The sequence below is a fragment of the Peromyscus californicus genome, unplaced genomic scaffold (assembly GCF_007827085.1).
Source record: "Peromyscus californicus insignis strain IS unplaced genomic scaffold, ASM782708v3 Scaffold_14__1_contigs__length_90479793_seg_2, whole genome shotgun sequence".
In the NCBI taxonomy this organism is placed as follows: domain Eukaryota; kingdom Metazoa; phylum Chordata; class Mammalia; order Rodentia; family Cricetidae; genus Peromyscus; species Peromyscus californicus.
The window spans coordinates 46,624,421-46,650,740 of record NW_026294436.1 but is presented as its reverse complement, the minus strand read 5'-3'; the positions used below and the strand labels follow the sequence as shown (position 1 = coordinate 46,650,740).

At 40.8% G+C, this 26,320-nt stretch overlaps 2 protein-coding genes across 3 annotated transcripts in view; one reads left to right on the top strand and one right to left on the bottom strand.

Moving 5' to 3' along the window:
- Slc9c2 (solute carrier family 9 member C2 (putative)) overlaps window positions 1-26,320 on the bottom strand; it is a 58,516-nt gene that overhangs the window by 21,077 nt on the left and 11,119 nt on the right. Inside the window, exons 5-17 of the mRNA XM_052737375.1 lie at window positions 26,124-26,240; window positions 24,766-24,927; window positions 21,470-21,569; window positions 18,520-18,663; window positions 15,838-16,006; window positions 13,693-13,774; window positions 12,628-12,791; window positions 11,164-11,283; window positions 9,291-9,388; window positions 8,056-8,175; window positions 5,571-5,769; window positions 4,138-4,326; window positions 1,361-1,510 (exon numbers count right to left, since the gene is read on the bottom strand). Coding sequence (XP_052593335.1) covers window positions 1,361-1,510; window positions 4,138-4,326; window positions 5,571-5,769; window positions 8,056-8,175; window positions 9,291-9,388; window positions 11,164-11,283; window positions 12,628-12,791; window positions 13,693-13,774; window positions 15,838-16,006; window positions 18,520-18,663; window positions 21,470-21,569; window positions 24,766-24,927; window positions 26,124-26,240 — 1,814 coding nt within the window. The remainder of the gene's footprint in view (window positions 1-1,360; window positions 1,511-4,137; window positions 4,327-5,570; window positions 5,770-8,055; window positions 8,176-9,290; window positions 9,389-11,163; window positions 11,284-12,627; window positions 12,792-13,692; window positions 13,775-15,837; window positions 16,007-18,519; window positions 18,664-21,469; window positions 21,570-24,765; window positions 24,928-26,123; window positions 26,241-26,320) is intronic.
- Prdx6 (peroxiredoxin 6) overlaps window positions 1-26,320 on the top strand; it is a 63,814-nt gene that overhangs the window by 35,315 nt on the left and 2,179 nt on the right. The window contains exon 5 of one of the 2 annotated variants that reach the window (XR_008217942.1): window positions 24,349-24,455. Coding sequence is in view for 1 of the 2 variants with exons in the window: in XM_052737372.1 (XP_052593332.1) it covers window positions 24,349-24,393 (45 nt within the window). In the remaining variant the exon portion in view is untranslated. Of the gene's footprint in view, window positions 1-24,348; window positions 24,971-26,320 lie in introns of those variants that run through there. The other variant, XM_052737372.1, reaches the window with a different exon arrangement.

Below are 26,320 nucleotides of genomic sequence, written 5' to 3'. Positions count from 1 at the left end.
TGGAACTGGACTTAAAAATGACTGTGAGGTGTTATGTGGGTGCTGAGAACTGGACCCAGATCCTCTGGAAGAACAGTGAGCGCTCTTAATCACAGGGTCATCTCTCCAGCTCCCTGAAGTTCCCCTATTTAAACATTGGAGGTTTGTTTTATACCATAGCTATCAAGGCAACTGCCTCCAGACCCCTCTGCTGTCTCCTAAATGTCTCAAAACATCCTCAGCTCCCTCCCTGGCTCATGGTTGACTTCCCTCATCTTCCTCCTTCTGGAGTCTTTTCTGCTATGAACTTCTCCATGCTCTCTGTTTTGTTTGTTTTTTGTGTGGAGAGGGCTGTGGCGGGGGGGGGGGGGGGGGGGGGGGGGGTCTCGTTGTGTAGCCTTGGCCAACCTAGAACTCACTGCATAGCCCAGCATGACCTAGAGCAATCTTCCCACTTTTGAAATGGGACTTCGAGGAAGCAGAAGTGGTGCAGGAAACAGAAACTTTTAAAATAAGAGATTCGAGAGACTCTATTAATTTTTTTTTTTTTTTTAAGAAACTAGTGCTCGGAAAAAGAAGTAATCATAGTGACTGTCAAAAAAATTTAAACCACTGGTTTAATGGGTCTGCAAATGAGGAGAAGGAACACAGCAGAGGGCCGGCTGAAAACTTGCAAAGTCACGCTAAAACCTCCTCATGGCAAAGGGGGACAAAAGCTGAAAGTTGTGAGAAAACCTATGAACCACCCATGTGTGTGATTGAAATGACTGTGCTGAGCATCATGTTTAACAGGGGCGGTCTGACCGGGAGGGGGGGGGGGGGGACGGACGGACGGGGGGGGGGGGGGGGGGGGGACGGACGGACGGGGGGGGGGGGACGAGCAAGCGGAGGCAAACAGTGGACCTTGATGTGACAGCTCTTCTTGGACCAGGGACTGACTTGTCTTCGACTCCTTCAGCTTTTACACCCGTGACTCCACAACTACAAACTCCACCCTGAGGCTCCATGAGTGCCCGGGTCACACTTGACTTTCTTTAGCATTTTCAATTCTCTCTTTGGTGGGTTATTATCATCATCATCATCATCATCATCATTATTATTACTGCTTTTGCTTGTTGTGTCTTATTTTGTTTGAGATAGGGTCTCACACAGCACACCCAAGTGCATATACACACACAACCATACACCCACATACACACACACACACACACAAATAAAAAGTTTAGACTGTTCTCTGAAGCACCTTGTATAACAAACACTTGAACCTGTTTACCTACTGAAATTTGTCTGTTGGTCACACACATAACAAGCTGATCTTAGGGATATGAATACACCTAAGTAAGGTAATTCCCATCCACACCATCCAATGCCTGTTTCTCACCTGATAGACCGATTCACGACCAGAAATTTGCCTTATCAAAAGTTTGGCATCTTCTTGACTTTTGACATAGCCTTTTGTGATACTGTACATCAAGCTGAGGCTCTTTTTGATCTGTACGTCTGTCATGTTTATTAGTATTGGTATTATAATCTGGAGTAGCAGGGTGGAGGGAAAAATATACATTTAATTAAGTATTTACCTCACATGAGGATCTAGTTTACCATGGTTATGTGCATGTGTGTAAGCAGAGGCGAGTGTGGGTACAGGCTGTGCAACCAGGAAGAAGACCACGGGAGGGAATTAAAGGCTTTAAGCAAGGCAGAGAAAACAACAGAACACATGGGACAGGAAAGTGGAAAAGAGACTGGGGCATACAAAAAGGGGAAGCGGGGTGGGAAAGGAGGGAGGAGAATTAATAAAAATATAATTTTATTTGAAAATCCCATAGTGAAATCTAATACTGTATGCTAATTCAATTTTTTAACTAAAAAAAAAAAAATCATGAGGAAAACACCCTCCCCAGCAGAGGTTCTCAAAATGTCATCTGTAGGCCAGCAAAAGCATGTCCAAGAACTTTCTAGAAATGCAGCCTTTGGTCCTGTCCAGAAGTATAATGTCAGACACTGTGGTATGTGGTCCAGCAGGGCCTGTTTCCAAAAGGCCTCTGCCTACATCCACACACACATGGGGTTGTGACCACTCCCTTTGTGCAAAATTGACTGTAGCTTTAGGTGGAGTCTCTAGCATGCCCCTGTCCCTCTTCAACTTCAGAAAACAAAAGTGGTGGCCCAGGAAGCCGAGCAACAGCTTGGAAGAATAAACTCTATCTCTGAACCATGCAGGCCACCTTCCATTCTTGTTCTACATTTCTCTACTTTTACGCTGAGGCCAGCTGGTGCAGGGACTTAAGAGAATGAGATCTCTTATACTATCTCTCCAGTCGCCATCTCTGTGACCTTCAGCAAGCTACCCGTGACTCTGAGGATTCCCTTTCCTCCTGAACAAAATGAGTCTAATACGTAAGGCCTGGAAGGCCAATGGAGCCACTGCTCCAAAGCCAACTGTCAATCACACAGCAAGGGGCTTCCCATGGAGTCCATGCTGAGTCAGAGCACAGGGGCATTTGGTGCGAGACTCAATATCAGGAGAGGAGAAAGTAAAAAGAAAACAGTACCATAGCGCAGGAATTAAAAGAACAGAGAAAGATTTTATTAGCTGCCATTTTGATTGTGAACTTGGAGGTAGGGAGGATCTTGTTTAAAGAAAATGTTTTCAAAGCCTTCCTCCATGCTGCACTGATAACCCTGAGCTGACCACTGACTCCTAGGGCAACTAAAATAAAGATCTCCAGTATTCTCCCAACCTTCACTGAGGCAGATATGTTTCTTTTCAAAGTCATATTGGGCTGAGTCTAACTTTTAGGGCACTTAAATTTATGTAGAAGTTACACCTACCTCAGAAGGCTATTATAAGAATTTAACTGGGTAAGTTATATAAAGTACTTCCCCCAGTTCCTGGAAAAAAGTAAGTGTTCAATTTAAAAACCCAACTATATAATAATATTGATTTCTTAAATATACTTTATTATGATTTTGTTCAGGCAGTACAAGACAGAAGGGCTGCTAACTGATTGAGAATTGCTAGGCACACTCTCAATAGATTTGTATTTGTTTAACAATCCCCTCTAAATTGGAACATTCAATTCTGGAGGAAGGCTCCTTAAGACTCAGGAAATAAACCACACACAAGTATCAGAAAGTCCCTGAAACTTACAAGGCTCACAAGGCCTCTTCCCAAAATTATAGAATGGTGAGGACTATGGGGAAAAGGAAACTGACCTGTCAACTCTGAGTCACCTCTGTAAGTAACCCCTCACCCATACTCCTATTAAATAAACCCAATAAACTCATAGGTTTACAAAGATGGACTTGAAATCCCTACTTCGGCCTTTCATTGATTTCCCCATCTGAAATGTACAGGCAGTTTTTTTCACATCTATTCCCCAAAAGTCACACAACAACTTGGCTTACACAAAAATACATCTTTAAAAATGTATTTCATCTTTAATATTTTTCATAGAGTAATATGTCTAAAATGATTATCTTGTTCCAGGCAGTGATGGCACATGCCTTTAATCTCAGCACTTGGGAGGCAGAAGCAGGGAATTTCTGAGTTTGAGGCCAGTCTGGTCTACAGAGCGAGTTCCAGGACAGCCAGGGCTACACAGAGAAATCCTGTCTCAAAAAAATAATTATCTTGCATCTATGTGCACAAGATATCTGCATAAAAACTGTCTAGAGAAAGTTCTTCCAGGCTATGTCTTAGCCTCATTATACGTCTTGATTTCCAGTGTTATGTAGTTACACCTTACATGAGCTCTTAGCTCATATCTCAACTCATAAGGCAAATACAATAGAATCACAATTACTCCTTTAAGTGGGTTTTGCATATACAACTCTGCATAGCAATTCTCATGAACACTGAATTTGTAGCACTAATAAATAGAAGGAAAATAAAAACTAGGCAGATGGAAGAGGAACAAAGAATGGGGTATAAAGCTAAGGGTATAGAGCCCAGGTTTCTGCTTTTGTCTGGTGTGATTGGAAAACCTCTGTGAAGGCAGGGTGTAAGCAATGACAGCCAACCAAGCGGGTGTTTGTTTGAAGAACATTCTGGAAGAGACAGCTCCTTCTCTCATTTCTCTCACAAGAGTGAAGCTTATTGAATCACTTAGTAAATCATGCAGCAAACCAGTATTTTAACGTAGGAAGCCTTACCTTGAAGATAGGAAGAAACCTAATTATTCTAAAATATCCTATTACCACTGTAAACTGGATGAGAACCAAGTTGTTTGGTTTCAGCTTGACAAAGTGCAGGCATAATATATCAACGATTCCGATAACTATGATGAAAAAATCCAAATTATTCCAATTATGAAGAAAATATTTCCTTTTTAATATTAGTATCTGTTTAAAAAAACAAACAGAATATATGTTACTCCATAACAACTATATATTGACATAGGGGAGAGGGAAATATTTAAAATTGCAAGTCAATCATAAGAAATGAGTTGTATCCTAGATTTTTTATTTTATGTGTATGCATATATTCACCTGAGTGTATATTTATGTACACCACCTATGTGCAGGTGCCCATGGAGTCCAGAAAAGAGCATCTGATACCCTGGATCTGGAATTACAGTTATGGGTTGCTGTGGAATAATACTTCTGTACAACTATGAAGATATATTGGCTCTCATTTTTAATAAAAAGCTGATTGACTGATAGCTAGGCAGGATTTGTGGGGCAGAGAGAATGCTGGGGAGAAGAAGGATGGTATCTGAAGAGACATCATGAGACTCAGAGCGAGCAGGATGGGAAGTACATACATGATGTAAACAAGCCTGGGGCAGCACACAGATAAATAGAAATGGGTTAGTTTAAGTTATAAGAGCTAGCTAAAAAGCAAGCCTAAGCTATCGACCAAGCATTTATAATTAATATTAAGTCTCTGTGTGGTTATTTGGGAGCTAGCTGATGGGACATAGCTGACCGACGGGACAGAAAAACTCCACCTACAATGGTTAATTGTGGGTCACTCAATGTGGATACTGGGAACTAAACTCAGACCCTCTACAAGATCAGTTCCCATTCTTAAGCACTGAGCCATCTCTCAGTCCTATTAGTTGTATTCTAAAAGCTGAATTTTTAGCTACTTGTTTGAAATTCCCCTAAATTCTTAATTTTCCACACTAAAATGTTTAATGTGACTCAAAATATAGTATCTATAATGAAATGCAATACCAAAACAATAATTTTAGAAGCAGTAGACAAGTTTGCTGCAATACTATTAATAATGAAGCATGATAAACTACTATCACTGAGCCACCTGTCCAGGTATGTGGCTCTCAAGCCAATTCTTTTGTATTTGTTTATTCTTTCCCTAAATTATTTCAGGAAGAATCTGAAGGGAGTGTATATGACTGAAATACCAGTTTTCTATCACCTAATCCTTGGGAGTCTCTCTACTTTTATTAGACATAGCTGATGGCCAAGACTGGCACTAAGGCTGTGAACATCCCAGGATCCATCAGCTGTCATAACAAATAACTTCTAGTTATCAAGTTATTTTGACAATAAGGTAGAAAAAATGGATTCAAAATATTTGAATTATTCTTTTTTGTACAACATATTTCTAGTTTCCACAGTACCTTCAGTGCTGATTCTAATGTATATAAAAACATAAAATAGTAGTTTATAGATATCAGTGCCGATACATTTAACTCTCTTGCAGTTGGCCATATATGTATTATCATAGGGAAAATATACATTACTGTTACAACATATGTAGCATATTCAAATTCTTCTGAAATTATAGTGCGATAGACAAAAATCAGAAAACTATTATCCCTGAAAAAAATAAGAGCAAATAAAATATCAGGTCATTTAAGGTATAACAAATAAGCAGTGAAGTCCAATATCTGTCTAAACAAATCAAACTAGAAATAATATGAAATATATAAGTAAAAATAACAAGCATACAGACAGGCATGGTGGCACATGCCTTTAGTCCCAGCACTCAGGAGGGAGAGGCAGGCGGATCACTGAGTTTGAGGCTAGTCTGGTCTACAGAGTGAGTTCCAGGACAGCCAGGGCTACACGGAGAAACTCTATCTCCAAAAAACAATACTACTACTATTGATAATAATAACTAGCATATTTTATAGAGAGAATATAATAGAAGACAAAAGGATGATGCTATTAATGTATATAATAAATCAAAAGCAAGAAACAATAAATGTAGAGGAAAATGTGCTACTCATCAGCATTGTTTAAAATTTTTAAATGGGCAAAATGTTCAACAATTACCATATTCATTTTTTTGAAACTTTCTAACCCCCCGGAAATAGAGCTACACAGAAGAGGCTATTTACTTGGCCTACTTGAATGAATTAAGAAACACCTTGGACATGGAATTCCGTCCTTCTGACTTATTGCCTCGGTAGCTCTCAGAGGCTTCCAAAACAACACAGGCTGTTGGCATTGTTCTTGCTTAACTACTAGAACTAGATATTCTAAGTCCTTATTGCTGAAGACAACACACACTCTGGATAAAGAACACAGAGAAATGAGGCTGAAACTGAGCTAGAAGCTTTCTCCCTGCTGGTTCACATTCATAGTGATGGAAGGTGCTATGTAGGCTGTCAACAGAGAAAAGGCATCAACAGTCACATGCAGCTGTAGACCTTGAGAGTTTCTGTGCTGAAATGCCTGGCATGACATGCCCACTGGTTCAATATTGGCATGGATGCTCTGAGAGAAACAACCACATCTTGATTAGATTTGAGGCTCACTCCCCTGGAAGGAATATATGCCTGCCACTATAGATCTGGCTGAAAGCCCATGGCTAGGGAGTTTGCATTCCTTACAGTGGACCTGCAGCTGATTTTTTGTCAAATGGACATGTAGTTAAATTGCCTTCCAAAATATATATGTGAATACCCAAAGACTCCAACAGCTGTCAGCCTCCATCAGAGGGGCATCTTTTACAGTGGGCCACAGTCCAAGTGGGATTTGTGACTAGCCAAAATGATGAGAATAAGGCACTGCTGAGTGCTTGGCCTCAAATGGAATATTTATGTCACCTCCTCTGAGGCTCAGGGAATATCTTGGAAGAGAGGTACAACGATTGTAGGAACCAAAGGATGGAGAAGAATGTGGTGCAGAGCTATCTTCTGGATATGACATGGTTGTTGGAATCATAAACACACAGCACTGTGGCTTGCAGAACAGGGAGGGAGGGAAAGAGAGAGAGAGAGAGAGAGAGAGAGAGAGAGAGAGAGAGAGAGACAGAGACAGAGACAGAGACAGAGACAGAGACAGAGACAGACAGACAGACAGACAGACAGACAGACAGACAGACATTCACCTCTCACTGCTTCCTGGTCTGCCCAGATCTGAGCAAGCAGCCTTACTCTCCCAGGGTCACCCTTCCTCTGCCATGATGGCCTATGACCCTCAAACTGTAAGCCAAAATGAGTCTCCCTTAAGTTCCTTCATGTCCAGGATCCCACAGCAATGAGAAAAGAAACAGAATGCTGCTGAATGTATGTTGGGATGCTAGGGGTTTAATTTTTTTTATGTTCTCTTTAAATTTATTCAATGGAAGAAAGCAAAAACTATTCCCAGTATGTTCTTGTTTTGACATCCTCTGTTGGAAAAAAAAGTTATTTTCCTGCTCTAAAAATTATATAAGTTCACAGTCTATATAGCAAAGTAAAAACTCTAAGCAAAATGTATATTTTATAATATCTTAGAAAATCAGTAATAGGCATTCTTAAGGTAGCGTTGATTTTTCCTTAATTTTAGACATTGATACAACAATCTTATTCCACAAACAAAGTTGCACTGAGCTAGATTCAGCCCATTGTAGGTATGGCTGGCCCTTGCTCAGTCCTCTACCCAGATGAATAGTGCAAGAAACATGGTATAAGCTAGCCCTAAAATGCCATCGTTTCCTTTTATAAGGATGACAGAGAAGTTAAGGCAGAATAGAAGAGGCAAACACACTGTTCAGTCACCACTTAACCTGTAAACATCTGCCACAAAAATTAGTTTAAATGGGGTGACCTACTCTAAAAATGTTGAAATGGTGATATTCTGAGTACACCACTCTTAGAGGTTCATAATACTTACCCAGGTACACTGAAAAGTATCTTTTCTTTGTGATATTCCAAGTAAGTTAACATGTTTTTAAACTTTATAAGCCAACTTCTATCTCTCACATAAGTTGAAACATCAGAAATACTCATGAATCTAAGAAAAATACACATATGTGTTGTTAAAAACAGTATCTCAGGACAATAGAAGGGGGGATGATATACTAAATATTAATTTACTGTGGACTTACTGAATATGCTTTCTCAACCTTTACCTCCTGCACTTAATCATCTGTCCACTGTGGTCATGTTTTAGTAACATTTTTAGTCTGAGACTCCTGTGCTCCTGTTCCCAGAACCCTTCCTGACCTGAGACAGAACCTAATTCAAGTTTCTCTAGACCAGCCCTTTTAGGAGTTCTGGAATTAAGCTTCCTCTGTTTCATGTCCCCCAACACTAAAGGCAACTGAATGCCCCAGCTTTCCCAACTGTAATCTCCCAGGCCAATGACAGGTCTCCCAGTGAGGTTTCCAGACTGCAGAAACATTAATGACCACCTAGCTGGAATTGCTACCGCTGACTCAGCTTTGTCTCAGATCATCCACTCAGTAATGCTTGCCAGAACAGTGACAAGATATTGATACATCTCTAAGACACTGGGCTTTTCCCACCACACTGCATTGCATCTAGCAATACCATTATTTAGGCCAACTCTTCCAGAACTCATTCTCCATCCCTGGAGAGCAGTCTTTGAACAAGATCCAGGCTGCTGTACTTTTTCCAATAACTTAGAGAATATGATATAAAAGCAAAATAATTATAAGAGCCATTAAAGCTATATAGATTCTCATTCATGGATTCCCTTGTCTCTTACCTAAGCCTAATTATCTCCAAAGTTATGAAAGTCACGAGGGCTGGAGGCAGAATGAAGAGGAGCATTCAAAGTAGATAAATGGGGGTAGGGATGTAGACAGTGAGGAGAGTTTACTTAGCATGCTCAAGGCCCAGCATTCAAAAGAAAAGGAGGAAGAGAGGAATAAAAGGAGGGAGGAAGGGAGAAAAGGTAGGAAGGTGGAGGGAAGGAAAAGGAGGGGGAGTGAGAAGAAGAAAGAAATGTTACTGGATAGATGAATGGATATATAGGTGGACAAATAGATGTAGACCGATGGGATGATAGATGGGTTAACCCAGACATTGAACAATGCTCACTTTGTTCATAGTCACATAATCATCTAATGTGGAAAAATGCAATTAAAGAAGTGTCTCACTTACTTTCCATGGATGGGGCAGTAGCTTTTGGTTGCACCAATTAATATTCGGGCTGCCTCTACTCCAAGGATTCCATCGTTACATTGCTTTTCAAAGCTACTCTAAAACAGGTTTTATGTTTTAATATTTTATACTTATAAATATCTACATACATTCATCTTTAAGTAAAAATTACAAAGGACCAAAGCATCAATGGAAGGGCTGAGACCTGTGGCGCACACCTGTAACCCCAGCACTTGAGAGACAGGAGGACTGTTGTGAGTTCCAGGCCCACCTGAGCTGCAGTGAAACCTTGCTTTAAAAGAAAAAAGCATAGAAATAACTTATGCTTCTCTTACAATTTTTTTCATTGTTTTTACATTTATTTATTGTATGTGTGAGCACAAGGAGGTCAGAAGATAATTTGTGGGCATTAGTTCTTTCCTCCACTAAGAGGATTTAAGGGATAGAACTCAGGACTTGGGGCAAGATGACAAGTGCCTTTACCCACTGAGTAGCTGACTTGCCAGCCCCCACCATATGCTTCTTGGTCCTTACATAACTCACACTATAATTACTAACCCCAGTAGTCAGCTTTGGTATGCCATGGGTACAATCAACTTATTACACTACTAGATGTTAAATAAGCAGCTCGGGGAATCTCATTTAAGAGAAACTCAGTGCATTAAATACCCACAAAGCAGTTTCAGCTGTGTGTGGTGTGGTGATATTGTGTTCCCCAAAATATTGTGCACCCTAATAAACTTATCTGGAGTCAGAGAACAGAACAGCCACTAGATATAGAGGTCAGAAAATGGTGGCACACACACCTTTAATCCTAGCATTCCAGAGGCAGAGATCTGTCTGGATCTCTGTGAGTTCAAAGCCACATTAGAAACAGCCAGGCGTGGTAACAAGAGCCTTTAATCCCAGGAAGTGATGGCAGGAAGCAGAAAGGTATAAAAGGCATGAGGCCAGGAACTAGAGCTGGTTAAGCTTTTAGGCTTTTGAGCAGCAGTGCAGCTGAGATCTATTTGGGTGAGGACTCAGAGGCTTCCAGTCTGAGGAAACAGGATCAGCTGAGGTGAGGTGGCTGTGGCTTGTTCTGTCTCTCTGATCTTTTAGTGTTTACCCCAATACCTGGCCTCAGGTTTGATTTTATTAATAAGACCTTTTAAGATTTATGCTACAGTGTGGTGACACAAACCTGTGATCCCAGCACCTGGGAGGCTGAAACGGAAGCATTACAAGTTCAAGATCAGCTTCGGCTACCTAGTGAGACCTTGTCTCAAAAAACAAAACAAAACCTTTCAACTATTTAAAGAGCCCATAAAGTGACTTACTAGCCACTTAAAACTTACTAGTCTTAGAAACGAAATGTTTGTGACTTGACTGCAAAGCCCGAGGAAGGAAGGCTTGGTTTTGTTCAACTTTTAGTATGAACTATAGTAACCTGAGCTTGGGTTCTCAGCATCCATGTGAAAGGTCAGGTTCAGCTCAGCTCCAGCCTGTACTTCCAGCAGTGGGGAAGTGGAGACAGAAGGATCCCTAGAACTTGCTGGCCAGTTAGTCTAGCCAAATCAGCAAGCTCCGGGTTCAGTAAGATATACTGTCTCCAAAAATAAGGTGGAGAGCAATTGAGAAAGACACTCATTATCAGCTTCTGGCCTTCACACACGTGCACACACACACACACACACACACACACACACACACACACACGCACACGCACACGCACGCGCACGCGCACACACCAAAAAAATAAATAAATTTTCGTAACTCAAACACTAATTCTGACAGTTGATAGACTATATCAGAAAACAAAACGGTTTTATAATCACCTCCAAATCATAAGGATTAAAGGCAAAAAAATTAATATTGTTTGAATAATACCAACCATTTGTATTATAGCTACGTGCAATCTGGCCTGTTCTATTAAGACTTCATCTGTTGCGAATTCCTCTCCTGAACCATGGAGAATATGGGTAATTGGAACAGTGTGAGTCTGCTTTAAAATCTAAGGAGACAAAGATAAAAAAAAAAATAAGTAAAACTGGTTGAGACAGGGTAAACACTGTACTTAACAAAGGTTTTAGCAACTCACTCAGAATTGCTACAGTGATGAGCTACGTGTAACTGGGGTAATGCTTTGCCATATGTGTCTTAGTTAGGGTTTCTATTACTATGAAGAGACAATATGACCACCGCAACTCTTATAAAGGAAGACACTTAATAGGTGGCTTGCAGTTTTAGAGGTTTCGTCCATTATCATAATGGCATACCCATATGGCAGACATGGTGCTGGAGAAGGAGCTGAGAATTCTACCTCTTGCAGGCAACTGGAAGTGAACTGAGACACTGTGTGTGGCTTGAGCATATATGAGACCTCAAAGACCACCTGCCTCCACAGTGACACACTTCTTCCAGTAAGACCACACCCACTCCAACAATGTCACACCTCCTAATAATGCCACTCCCTTTGGGGGGACATTTGCTTTCAAGCCACCACAATATATATGAGACTATTGTTTTCAATTGCCATGAAGGATATATTCCTTTGGGATATGTAGAAGCCAATTTATCCTCTGTCTATACTTCACAACACTCTATGTCAGCCTGTATTTTCTGCTTTTTATAATACACAGGGAGAGATCCCTCAGGATCTCAACCTATTGGAAGCATCATCTTGGCAGAGGTCATTGCTTGGAATGCAACCAGTCATTTTGAACAAACATCCACTCTCCTTGTATCTGATAGAAAGGCCGATCACAAAGACTTTTTTTTAGGGACATGATTCAAAGAAGTTGCTTCACCAGAACATCAAAGCTAATAAAATTTCCCCTCTATTTTCTAGCATTTAGGTAGTAGAATCTGGTTTGTGTGTATGTGCATGTATACAGATGTAGGTTTGTGTGTGTGTGTGTGTGTGTGTGTGTTTGTACATGTGTGCATATGTGTGTGGAGGACAGAGATCAACCTCAGAATAGCTACTTTGATTTTGTTTTCTATGTTTTACTTTTCAAAGGGATTTTTACTAATTAAATTTGTTCTTTGACAATTTTAGACATTCAATATTTGAGACAGAGTCTATCACTAGAAGCAGGAGCTCACAGATTAGGCTAGGATGGCTGTTCTGTGAACTCCGGGGCTCCCCAGCACTGCTATTATGAGCAGGTCATCACACTAGACTTTTCTATGTATGTTCTGGGACTCAAACTCAGGTTCCAATGCTGGCGTGACAAGCGCTCTACCCATTGAGCTATCTCTCCAACCCCAGAACCATGTTTTTAATATTGAGTCCAAGAAAAACAGGAAGACCCAGAGAGGGAAATTAAGACTATCATTGTGTATATCAACTCACAGGATTGTATTCGATATCTGCTTTTTCTTCTACTACATCCCAGTTAACGTTTGTCAAAGTTTTTTCTGTCTTATATAAAGTTATTGTGTTCCGTATAATCTGTTGTATGTGTTGAATGGCATTTTGAACAGCAATTTGTCTTGGGAGGGAGAGAGCACACAAACCTGTAAATTTAAAAAAAAAAAGAAGACGACTTTAGCATAGTACCCACCCCAGCTTCCACTTCTCCCCTCAACCCCACTGCTACCAATGATCTGACTTTACTTCTCTACTGGATATGTTTATTGGTTATTTCATTGTTCTCAAGTAATTGTATTATAAATAGTTTCAAATTCCTCTCAGATGTCATTAAATGTTCCCATTTGTGACTTCATTGTATCTACATATATTTTTGTCTTTGAATTCAAATTCCTTTTGGAGATGGGCAGCGATAGCAGAACTTGGGAAGTATCTCCCAATGTCCATTCCCTTCTTCATCCTCTTGCCAATAGAATCCCTGACTTTTGACTAAAAACATGGCCAGCCAGAAAAAAATAAAATATTTCCTGTCTCTCCTGTATCTCAGGTAGTTAAGCTTCAGCCTATGGAATGTGTATGGAAATTATCTGTTTGTCCTTAAAGATGTCCTCCAGTCCCCACATCCCAATGTATTATTGCTAGTTGATCAGACTGTGAACACAAACAGTTTCTCTCGTGTTAGTTAGACTGCAGTAATGAGCCATTTCTACCCTGCAAGCACAAAGGCAACCTAGGGAATAGAGAAATGGAAAAGAAATGGAACCCAGGTCTCTGGACAACTCGGCACAGCAGAATCACCCTGTTATTCTAGACATACTGGCAGAAAGGAAAACACCTGTCTTTTTAAAGACTCCATTCACTCGGTTTCTATTAAATTATATGAACCAATATTGCAATTGATGAATTACATAAATACAATCCACTAATGAAAATAAGTCATTTCTAAGCCGATTCCTCTAGTCCATAAGAAATGTCTGCACAACCCTCCATTAATACTCTATTTGCATTTTCTCCCCAATAAACCGCTCAATAATATATATGCTTTACCTAATGTCTTGGCTGATCGAAGCATCATGTGTGAATTTATTCCTGTTGTCAATAATGATATTACTTGTATATAGAATATAAACTAAAAACAAAACATAAAGATGTTAGAGCCAAAATATCAAGTATTCTTTCCAGGGGTGAACAATGTTCATTTAACCACCTGTAAAAATTCTAACTCAATCCGTATTTTTAAATTCTGTCTCTAATAAGATAAAGCAAAAGGGTTGTTTTGTGGACACTGTTTGGCCATATTACCCTGGCGCAGAAATTAACTTTCAATTTAAATGAGGGAAAAAAATGACTAATCATGTATATTCTGGGCTAAGGACACTGAGAGACAGATCTTTCCAGTGCTTTGTGCCAGCTAACCCCTAAGAGCCCCAGTGCCCTCCAGTGAAAATGAAGTTAATAGCAATATCTCCTCCAAAACATTTCCCCAAACTGATCAGAGTTATCCAAGGCACTTGTCAAACATTTTGACTCCCGGACCCCTGCCTAGAGAGTAGAACTATAGATTTGGAGTATAACCGGCAAGACTCTTAATATCGTGCAGACTTGAGAAACACTGTAAAATAATACCCAAATGTTAACTAAGAGTTCATTGGTTTGATTTTTGGCCAATTCATTGCATACTGAGAGGCTAAGCTATTGGTTATTGTACTTCTCCTTTGGGATATAGTAGGACCTTCAATGTCTCTGTGAAACCACAGACTTTCTTCGACTCCAGATTAATTCCCAGACCAAGCCCACAGATCTAAGTCTGTGGAAAGACCTGGGAAGGAATATAATTCTCTATCAGAAGGAGTGAGTTTTGGGAATTTGGTCCCTTGAGCTTCTTTACTTTGATTTCCCCACATGCAAACTGAAAAGGTTGACAGCTAATATTAAAAAAAAAAAATAGGTATCTGTACGCCATGGGCCTCTGGGACAGGAAGGAAATAGCAACAAAGAGAAAACTCCCAGGTTACCAGTCAAACATCAGGAGCTCTGGACATTCACTTCCAGATTCCTCAGCAAATGAGAAGGTGGCTGTCATAGCTTTTTCCTTCCAGGAAAAGATTTGAAGTGTATTTTATGGGGCAAGTTGTGAGAAATTGGTCCTGGAGATTTCTAGAAACTTCTCTACCTCGTTCAGTACTGCCATATATACTGAGGTACAGGGACTAAGGTTATGCTAACATGTTTGCCTAGCATGTGCAAGGCCTGAGGTCTGACCACCAGCACTGCAGAAACAAACAAATGACAAGGCTTATCTGTCGCACTGTCAGCATGTATCTGGGGTGTCTGCTTTGGCACTATACCTCCAGACTGCTACAATCCACCAGCTAGTCCAAGACGTGGAGAAAGAGAGGAAAGGAAACCAGGTTTGGTTGGTTCCCCACCCCCCAAACTACAAATCACAAAGTCTTCAGCTAGACTTGTTTTGTGTTGTTTTGAGATAGAGTCTCTCTACAAAGCTATGGATGTCTTGGAACTTTCTATGTAAACCAGGCTGGCTTTGAACTCACGGAGATCTGCCCGCTGCTGCTTCCCAAGTGCTAGGGGGACTAAAGACGTGTACCACCATACCTGGCTTCAGCCAACCATTTCTAAATGAGTCTGAAGACGAAAGGATATCCTTAGTGTAACAATTTATAAAGTCTTTCTTTCCTTGGTATACACAGCACTAGCATCTCAGATATTGTTCTAGCAGCTACATGGATTCAAATATTCTAGATAAGGGTATTTTATTATCACTCTCTGATGGCTATTGGGGGAAAATGGCATTTGTGGGCTCAGTAAAACTTACTGAGCATTTATTAGGCGTCAGCTATTTTACTAAGCATGATTTCAACCCTCAATTAGAAGCTGAGACTCAATGAAGCTGAGGAATATCCCCCAAAGTCAGCCAGACTGTAGATGGTGGAGTCAAGATTGGAAATCAAACCCACAAATAACCCTATTCATAATCACTATGTGAACGCTGACCCCTTTCACATGACCAACATGAACTTTTTTCTGACATGTCTTTTTTCTACTGAGAAGTGCATTAAAAAAAAAAAAACAATTCAAAGTTGGTTAACATTAAGATGAGGTATGGTATGCTACAAAATAAGTAATAATGCGTAAATAAAAATAATCACAACACACGATTATTTCCCCTACCATATGTGGTGCCTCTATTTTGCTTTCAGAAAAATTATAAATATCAGGAGCCAAGAGTAAGCTAAAAACGCCTCTAATTCCAGACCATGTGATGACAACTCCCCATCGCCAATCATACTCATAGCTTGAATGCTTCAAAATAGGGCTCACTACAATAACAGTAAGCAACCTGTTGGCAGGAAAACAGTATAAATAAGTAAAACGTACATCATCCAGTAATGTTATTCATGGTTAAAATCATGTACTCAGCACTAAACTTCATTTAAGAATGCAAAGACAGCAGAGGTTATCAATAAGGCATTGGAGCTAATCTGAAGTTTGCATACACTATGGCATGTGCATAGTAGGAGAAATTCTGCACAACATAAAGACTTATCACTAACACGCATGTATAATTTGCAGTTAGGTAGTAAATTCCTATATGGACAGCATATTGACAATGCATCTCCAAAGCATCTTGCCAAGATCATCTATTCTGTGACAAACCATAAAATGACTGAGAAACTGGAATTGGAAGAAGTGTTGATCAGACTTCCCACCTCCCCCGAAAAAACAACCGAAACTACCATAGACACATTTATAAACTTAACCAAACAAAATTTTTCTTTACCTCCTACAAGAATCATACACTAGGTCTGGGGAGATGGTTCAGTAGTGAAAATACTTGCCAGGTAAGGGTGGGGACTGGAGTTCAGATCACTAGAACCCAAATAAATGAATGCCTGGTGGGTGTGGAGGCCCACCTACAATTCCAGCCTCAGGAGGCAGAGGCAGGAGACTCCCAGAGTAAACTGTGAGAATAGCCCTGGGCTTGACTGAGAGACCACCTCAGTGAGTAAGGCAGAAGAAGGGCAGTCAAAGATGAGTTTCAAAATCAACCTCGGGCCTTCCCCACAAGCATGCATGAATATACATGTGCATGCACACCCCATACACATACATCCACTACATCCACATACATATATGCACTACACACACACACACACACACACACACACACACACACACACACACACACATGCACAAAAATAGGCAGAAAAGAATCCCATACTTCAATGTGTTTCTGCTTATTTTAAGACCAGTTTTCAGTAGAATCTTGTGACAAAAGTCAGAATCTAACTTTTTTTTCATTGTTTTATTATGTGTATGGATGTTTTGCCTAAATGTATGTCTGTGTACCACATGCATTCCTAGTGACCTCAGAGGCTAGAAGAAGGTGTTAGATCCCCTGGACTTAGAGTTACAGTCTGTTGTGAGTTGACCTGTAGGTTCTGGGAAATACTCCAGTTCCTCTGGAAGAGCAGACAGTGTTCTTCACCTCTGGGCCATGTCTCCAGCCCCTCAGAATCTACCTTTAAGGGATCTGTACCAAGAAAATATGTATACTGTGCTTCAGATGATTTGGGACAAATGAATCCTCAGCAAAAGTAAAATCAGACATGTTTTAGCCTCAGCAAAAATGCTGTGTGGATTTACTAATTATGAGTTCTCCCAACTAAGCAAAACACAAACTAGTTAGATCATTTCCATCACTTAGCAAAAGAGAGTCTACAATCACCTGTACACTATGCACTTAACTCAGGCAAATTCTTCTGCTTCACATTCAAGGCTTCTGCAAAGTCCTTCATAAGCTTTTGAGTTCTATTATATAATCTTTCCAAAAACTTTTGTATCTTAGTTAGGGTTTCTATTGCTGTGACAAAACACCATGACCAAAAATTAAGATGGAGAGGAAGAGTTTATTTGGCTTACACTTCAGTATTGCTGCAAGAATGGAAAATGCCATTCATCTTGTCCTATGGTACTCTAAATTTAACCTTGAGTCAGAAGGACCTGACAACACATAGAACTGTTTCCCAGATCTCAACTCCACTCAGTCAAGACAGGCCATTGACTTTGAGTTTCTATCACACTCAGGGCTGATGAGAGTCTTTTCTAGGAGAAAACTGAGAAAGAAAAAAAAAACCACTCTCCCAGGGTTGCACAGCATGCCATTGCCAAGGCCGAGACAACAGTGTGTGTTTCCTGTGACATTTTCTTCCCTGGACTCCACTGCTTCCAATTCTAACTCTGGGCTTAAGAATCTAAGCTTGGGGACTGGAGGGGTGACTCAGTTGGCAAAGTGCTTGGGGCCCAAGAGTGAGGACCTGAGTTCAATCCCCAGCACCCACATAAAAGGCAGAAGTAGTCAAAGTAGTCGTCTGTCCCTGTAACCCCAGTGTTCAGTAGGCACAGACAGGGATACCACTGGGAGCTGCCAGTATGTCAGTCTAGCTGAAGCAGAGAGCTCCAGGTTCAGGTAAAGACCGTGGATGGACCAGTGAGAGGGCTCAGCAGATAAAGGTACTTGCTGCCAAGTCTGAAAACCCGAGTTCAATCCCTAGGACCTACATGGTGGAAGGAAGGAATCAGCTCCTGCGATTTGTCCTCTGACATCAAAACATGTGAATATATATGTGTACGTGTAAACACATATAAGCAAACAACATGTAATTTTTAAATCTTTTAAATAAGATAAAGTTGTAAAGGAAAACATCCAACATCAGCCTCAGGACTCCACATGTGTGCACACACATACACACACACACACACACACACATACACACCTGAATACATAAGTGCATATTTACACAAAAAAATAATCTAAGCCCAGCAAAGGAAACTTTAAAATATCATCGTTACCTTGCAAAATTCACTGTTATATATAAGATGACAGTGAAAACTAGGGAGTGAAATCTGAAATACTTGATTTCTCCACAGCCAACAACAATGCCAAAGAAACCATATATCAAATGTTCATATGCAGATGAACACATTATTAAGAACCTAGGACGGATAAAAAGGAAATGACACTTTAATCAATACACTTTTAAAATATATTCTCTTTCACATAAAAGTATCTATGTTATGCCTAACACTGTTATCTCAGTGGAAACTGTGGCCTCCATCCTAGTTACAGTCAACATGAAAAAAGTATGTTGTCAATCTAAGACACTCAGATCATTATCACCATCACACCAAAACTCAAGGGAGTGCCTCTCACAACGCAGCAGTAAGAGCAAAGCAGAGAAATCAAGCCCTCCCCAAGCTGGTAACGTACCAGTTTCTCCGGGATTAACCAGCAGTTTATCTAATATTGGCGCTGCTACTTCAAAGTCCAGAGTGAGAATGGTTACAGTCACCTGGGTACCTCCAAGTGACAGCTGAAGATGATGCAATACCCTTCACCACTTCTGCTGGGACTTGCATATACTCCTCCCTTTACTCTCGAAAACTGTGGGAGCCCACAAAGGCTATCTAGTGAGAACTTACTCAGGGTCAGAGAATCTGAGCTTGCTTTTACCCAGAAGGGTTGCATAATGGGATGATTTGACCACGGGTATGGCTACCAGGTGTTTTGAAGGGTTTACTTTTGGCTGTACGGTGTGCTCTGATCTTGCAAGGGGGAGGTCTTTTGCCTCTCCCCTTGGCATGTTATAAAAAGCCCTTTTTGCCGGGCGGTGGTGGCGCACGCCTTTAATCCCAGCACTCGGGAGGCAGAGCCAGGCGGATCTCTGTGAGTTCGAGGCCAGTCTGGGCTACCAAGTGAGTTCCAAGAAAGGCGCAAAGCTACACAGAGAAACCCTGTCTCGAAAAACCAAAAAAAAAAAAAAAAAAAAAAAAAGCCCTTTTTAAAACAGGACAAGGCTGTTGGGTATTGACCCAGGCTCTCCCAAAGCTATCCTGTATTTCTGTCTTTCTTCTCATCGTCTAGGTCTCTCTTTCTATCTGATATTTCCTCATTCCTCTCTCCTCCACCTAAGACCCCTTCAAAAGGTGGGAGCGGGCTCCCACAGAAAGCCCCTCTTGTCTGCTCTCCAGTCTGCTGAATTTCTACAAGTCTGGGAAACCTGGTTCTTGCCCTGTGTTCTCCATCTGATGCTCTCTATTAGACATGACCTCTTCTGAGTCCCTGCCGTGCTGATTGCCTGCACCATCACAGTTAAGCAAGGAAGAGCAATAGGTTGCTCTCAGATTGCTTCTGAGAAATCTCTGATGCCCTATATGCTGGCTTGCATGAGTCAGGGCCCGATCTGACATCTACAGGCAGATCTCAAATCCTGCCTTCTCTTGATTCCCTCTCCCGGGACTTTCAGCTGTTCTGCCCCAGAACCAATGCCCTCACAGTGGCTCTCAAGATCTACCCCAGGGAAGAAGTGTTAGGAAGTTGAATTTTAGCTGCAGATAAAGCATGTTTCGCATATAATTAGCACACAGTGTGACTCTCCGAGTGATTCCTATCTCCTGATCCAAGCCACTCAGAGCTGCTGTGGAGGAAAGTATGAATGTGGGACCTCAAACCCCACTGCTTAGCTCTCAGCTGTCATAGAATAACTGATGAGTTGAATGCTTTGCAAAATATTTCCATAAGGTCTAACAATGCCTTTGCAGATAATAGGACCCAAAAAATACATAATTTCAGAATACTTACCATTAGCTTTTGTATATAAACAAGTATGTCACTTAACAATAGCATGAGTTTGGTTTGGTTTGTTGGTGTTTGTTTTTTGCTTATTTGTTCTTTGGAAAATGTCTTATTCCCATTGCCTCAGGCTTAAAATCAACAGCCAGGCCATAGCAGGCAGAAAAAGATTAGTGGCTTAAGTGAAAGAATAAACAATTGAATGAATAGAATGAGGAATTACAATAATGTTGAAAGACAGCATGGCCAGTCTCAATATCATATCCAAGCTCGGTTGCTACATCAAGCAATAAACCTTATAAATCAGTTAGTCCCAAACTTCATTCACAAACACATCGAAGTAATAAAAGTTATAGGTGCCAATTTTGTTTCATTTTGTCAAAAAGAGAAAAAAAAGTACTGTCCTCTATCACTGGTATTAATTTTTTATAGGATAATTTAAACATCCAAAAATATAGGAAGGACATTATTTCAAAACAACTTTTATTTTTTTTTTTTTTTGGTTTTTCGAGACAGGGTTTCTCTGTGTAGCTTTGCGCCTTTCCTGGATCTCGCTCTGTAGAACAGGCTGGCCTCGAACTCACAGAGATCCGCCTGGCTCTGCCTCCCGAGTGCTGGGATTAAAGGCGTGCGCCACCACCGCCCGGCTCAAAACAACTTTTGCACTGACTTTTTCATGGGAAAAGTCAAGGTTAAGGTATATTGTCCACATCTGCCTTCATTTGAGATGAGAGATGAGTTTCTTTGGTAAATTGCAAATTGGTGCCCAGATTCTGAGCAATTCTGTGGTTTAGCACTGTTTCCAGAGAAGGACTAACCCATTTGTCTGAGAAGACACTGGTCCACACCCCCATCTATGATGCATCTCACTCTGACTCCCTTCTTTCTTCTGACTTCCTTCTCACATCAGGATGGTGTCAGTCAAGTGTGATGTGAAGGAAAAAACCCACAATTCAAAGTATAACTATTACAGTGATGTAGAGAAGGCACTGTGGTCTCTGAAGCACTGATTCTTTACTCAGAATATCAGTAATCACTGTTAGCACATTAAAACTTTAAAAATAGAAAAAAATGTCTATAAATGGAGTCATATCAGCTTCCTTAAAGACAAGACTGCTTAAGCACCCAAATCCTATGGGATCTATACTGAGTATGCAGCAGAAAACTCACTTTGTAATTATGAACTCCATCCGCGGTTTAAAGCTTAGCGAATCTAAATTCAGGCCTACCGTGACCAAAGCAATAATGCCCGACATTCCAAAATATTCCACTGGGGGGAGAGAGAGAGAGAGAGAGAGAGAGAGAGAGAGAGAGAGAGAGAGAGAGTTAACATTAAATGCAATTAAATCTGCACACTGGTGTGCGCTGAGTAAAGAATCAGTAGGAACATTGAAAGTGGTGTTTCTTGTTAGAAAGTTTCTTCAAAGGATTAGCCTAATACTGTAGGTCAGGAAATAGCAATGTTTCTTCTGTAATGGGCCATATAATAAATACCTAGCCTTTGTGAGCCCCAGGGGACCTGTCACAGCTATTACTCTGTAAAAGAAGCCCGAGATAGCATGCAAACAAATGACTAACCACACAGCACCGTGGGCTTTTAATTTCCTATCATCTTCATCTCCACGAGACATTTTTCTTTTATTCTGCTCTTTTTACAATGCTATTTTTAGCTAAGAGCAGATTTGACCCAGTTTGGCAACCCTACATCATCACCAAGGCTAGGGTTAGTGGGGAAAGCAGTTATGTAATCTCCACTCAGCACCTCAGGGGCCTTGTCCTGCATGTACCAGAAATTGCTGGCTGACCTCACAGCTTCCTGGAGCTTTTGCCTTCCCCTTTCTGACTAAAGGGTAATTCACTGGGCTCTAGATGTTGAAACCTAGTCTAGGGAGAATGTTTGAACACCATAAATACCGTCGGTGCTGAGCTGCAGACGAAGAGCAGACAGAAAAGAAGAGAAAAAGCATCCAGACAAGGAGTGGAAGAGACACCTGCTTTTGGAATGTGACCTCCCTTTCTCCATTAGTGTCCCTGCATGTACCAAACAAGTGTGAAACAGCAGCACCTTGTACACTTATTGCAAACAATAAATTAGATGAAATATTGCTTGGCACAGTTTCATGGCAATGGATAATCATCGTTGTGTTCGTGGTATTGATTTTGATCCGCTGGTTTTACTGCTTAGCAATACTTATTAATATTCAGGAAAGAAGATTTCACTATTTTTTTCATTTATTTATTCACTTAACATCACTTTTGACTTTCTTATCTACTTGCCTAACTGAATTTAACTTAAACAATCAAGTCAAGTAAAGCTAATGGTTCTGCAAATGTATATAGCTTGTTTTCTTTCATGCTGAGTTTTAAACACATTTTTGTCAATAGGGTTTTGTTGACTTGATCAGCTGAACTGATCAAGCACTTTGGTCACATGGCTGAATGAAAATATGGAATCCATACTGTTAAGTGACAGTCTCATCCCAACCTGAAAACTTGTGTGTCGGGGCTGGGAATCTTCTAATGTGAAAATGAGGCAAAAATGCTTGGCAACCTGGTCTTGCCCCCTCTACCACTCAGTTCTGGTTCATCTAATCTGTTCTTGATTAGAAACACCTCCATTCCTAGAAGAACCCAGTGGTGAGCTGGCAAAGGCTTAAAAACTAATGACTGTCAGGGGGCTGAGGTGGAGGAGAGAAAGACTTGACATGCATGGTATAAAGGCCACCCCCCCATGAACAACTGTCACTTGAAAAGAGGTGGGAGGAGATGTGCATAATAAGCTCTTGCCAGCCCCTAGGTACATCCAGCTCACAAGCATAGGAAGTCACACACCTTCCTTCATTATTGCCTGCAGTGCCCTATACAAATGAAGTATTAGACCATTTGTATAGATGAAGAGACAAGTTTAGAGAGGCTAAGTATGTCCCAAGGCCACTGGTTGATGAAGTATATCTGGGGTCTGCTTACTCAAAAACTCTTTGAGAAGGAATTTTGGTTTATTTGATCATGATGTATTAAATTACTGTCGGGCATTTGACAAACTCTAAGCTTGGCTGAAAAGAGGCAAAACAGAGAGCAAGAGCTATGAGCTCCACTCGTGCTCCAGAGGCTCACAATCTGGTAAGGAGATGGAAAGGTGGAATGGAATCTTCTTTGAAGATAAGGCATCTGTTGTAGAATATTGTTTTAACTAGGCAAAGATGTGTTACATTTGTTTATGCTGCATTTGTTTAACTATGTAAAGATGTGTTGCATTTGTTTCACCTTGCCTGCCTAAGGCACCTGATTGGTCTAGTAAAAAAGCTGAACATCCAATAGCTAGGCAGGGAAAGAATAGAAGGGGCTGCCAGGCAGAGAGAATAAATAGGAGGAGAACTCTGGGCTCGAGAGAGAGAGGAAGAGGAACACACTCGGGGCAGGAAGCCAGGCAGACGCCAGCCAAACACAGAGATGCAGTGAAAGTTAAGATTTACCGTAGTAAGAGAGGCAATAAGCCCCGAGGCAAAAGGTAGATGAAGATAAACAGTTTAAGTTAAAAGAGCTAGCCAGAAACGTGCCTAAGCATTCAAAACTAATAATAAGTCTCTGTGTCATGATTTTGGAACTGGTTGGTGGCCCAAAAGAAAAAACCTGGTATAGGCATCCACAAAACTTTCACAGAGAAGAAAAGAGCTAAAGTTTAAGGAAATGAGTCTTCTGTGAATGTTTTCTCTAGTTTGACTGGCTCAGGGCAGTGAGCAACCACTAGAGGGCGATATATTAATAGGGAAAACAGTGCTTTTCCTTAACTGGGCGTGTAAAGAGCTCTGGAGAGCTGAGATCTTAGTTGGCTGGAAGTTGCTCCACTGTATGAGATGAGAGCAAAAGCAGTTTGGTCATAGTTACTCTGGCTCATGGGAACTGTAACACTTCAAGTCCCCATTTTACAGGACTGAACTAAGTGAAGGCCCACACGGGCGGGGTACTATTACTCTTGCAGTTGTCTTGCCCTATCTTCTCTTCCGGACAGAAGCATCCCTGATCTCTCCCTCTACTTTCCTGCCTTCTAGATTCAAGAAAAGGTCGGCATTTCAACAGCCTCCTCGGCTTACTAAGTGAAGGCTGTCGAGCTGGGAAAGACCTCAGGAGCTTCTCTGCCAACTTTCCCATTTTATAGGTGAGCTGCTCAAGAGTCAGAACGGAAACGAACTCCGTGTTCTCCTAGGGGACCGCCAGGGACAGCCTATATAGGTTAGAGAATAGGGCGCCAAGGGGTGAGAGTACCCAGAGGTGCAAAGAGAAGGAGACATGGAGTTTCCAATGAAGAGGATGTTCAGAGAGGGCAGGGGAGAACTAGAGATGACAAAGAGGTGATGAGACAAGACGGAAGGCAGCCAGCCGCAAAGAGGCAGAAGTGGTGAAGACGCATCCGGAGTAAGGAGCAGGGCAAAACCGAGGTTCGTACACTTTGCATTCGATTGCCTTACCGAGGTAGAAAGTCATGTACACCAGTGAAAAACACAGAACAACGTTAGTCAGCGTGTTGCTGAAAATGTCGGTCAATATAATCTGAATGACTCTGGTACACCAATATCCACATATTGTGCTCCCAAAAATATCAAGGCTGAGTCCAATGATTACATGTAACTCTAAAAATAAAAGAAAGGAGAGAAAATGAGACAGAAAACTTGATTTTAACGTCTGGGACTTTTGTGTTGGTTTGTTTTCACTGGTAGCTCTTCGGTTTGTGAACAGGGAGCCTGTTCTTCAGAGAGAGCACCCAGAGAGGATCTGAAAAAGAGGCTCTCTGGGAACACTCTTCCCATTCAGTCTATAACTTAACATCGATTTCTCCAGGGATGGAAACAAACTCCCACCACACTCCTGTCGGCAATCCCGATGAAACTCATTGGGTCATGCACAAAAAGACATGAAATAGAGGGGCTAGTTGAAAAAGAGGATTGATGGGAGTGAGAAAGACAAGAAAGGATAAAAACAAGATTGAATATAATTAAAATACATTATGTACATACATGAGAATATCTTAATGAAATCCATTTTATACTTACTTAGTATATGCTAATACATCATTTTTAAATTGTCTGCCCAAATCACCATAGCTCCTTCATTGAGAAGGACTGTGAGCGTCTCCTTTTCCACCAACATTTCTTTCTGCTTTCAGGCCTTCTCACCCTCTTCTTGCAGCTATCACAAATACGTAACAGGAGGAAACTTTTCCCCTCCATGCTATGATCTGATATTCCCTTTCTTCTCTAGCTACTAGTACAACATCTAGAAACCTGTCAAGGGAACATATTCCACATCCCAGTGATCATTAGCCATACAAATCCAGTTACTCTCATTCTTAGGGTTGTTCTATCAATACTATATGAACAGTCTGTTTTCAGCGTCAAATCTATGACCAAGGCAACCCTTAACATCCACTGGCTGAGAAACACAATGATCCTACCTCAAGAGATAATCTGAGTCAGATGATGTAATGGTGTACGTGTGCATGCATGCTAGGGGAGAGGAAATGGGTTTTATTACTATTATTTTAATTATTTCTTTTATTTTTTGAGATTATAAAATTATATTATTCACCCTTCCCTCTTCTCTCTCCAACTCTCCCATATACCCCTGTTTGCATATCACTGATCACAAAATATACACTGTGTATTTTAGTGATCAATAAAATGCAAAGATGATAGTTATTTACTTGCCATCTAGCTTATCATTTTAATTGGTCCAAGAGAATGTATAGAGAAAGATAGAAAGACGAATGCACTTTCATTTCAATAAGAATGATTTTAGGAAATGTACAGACAAAGCACAATGATCTTACCCCTGAACATGGAAACATTAGTTGCATGGCCCCGAAAAATTCCAAAGAATATGCATGTAAAACTACAAATGATCAGTGACTCTCCTCTGATGATATCAGTGTACATCTTAGAAATGCCTGGGAAAGGACAGAAAAGATAATTTAATGTGGTGCAAGTGGTGCTCTTGCACAGAAAACAGAGGAGAGCTAGAACATGC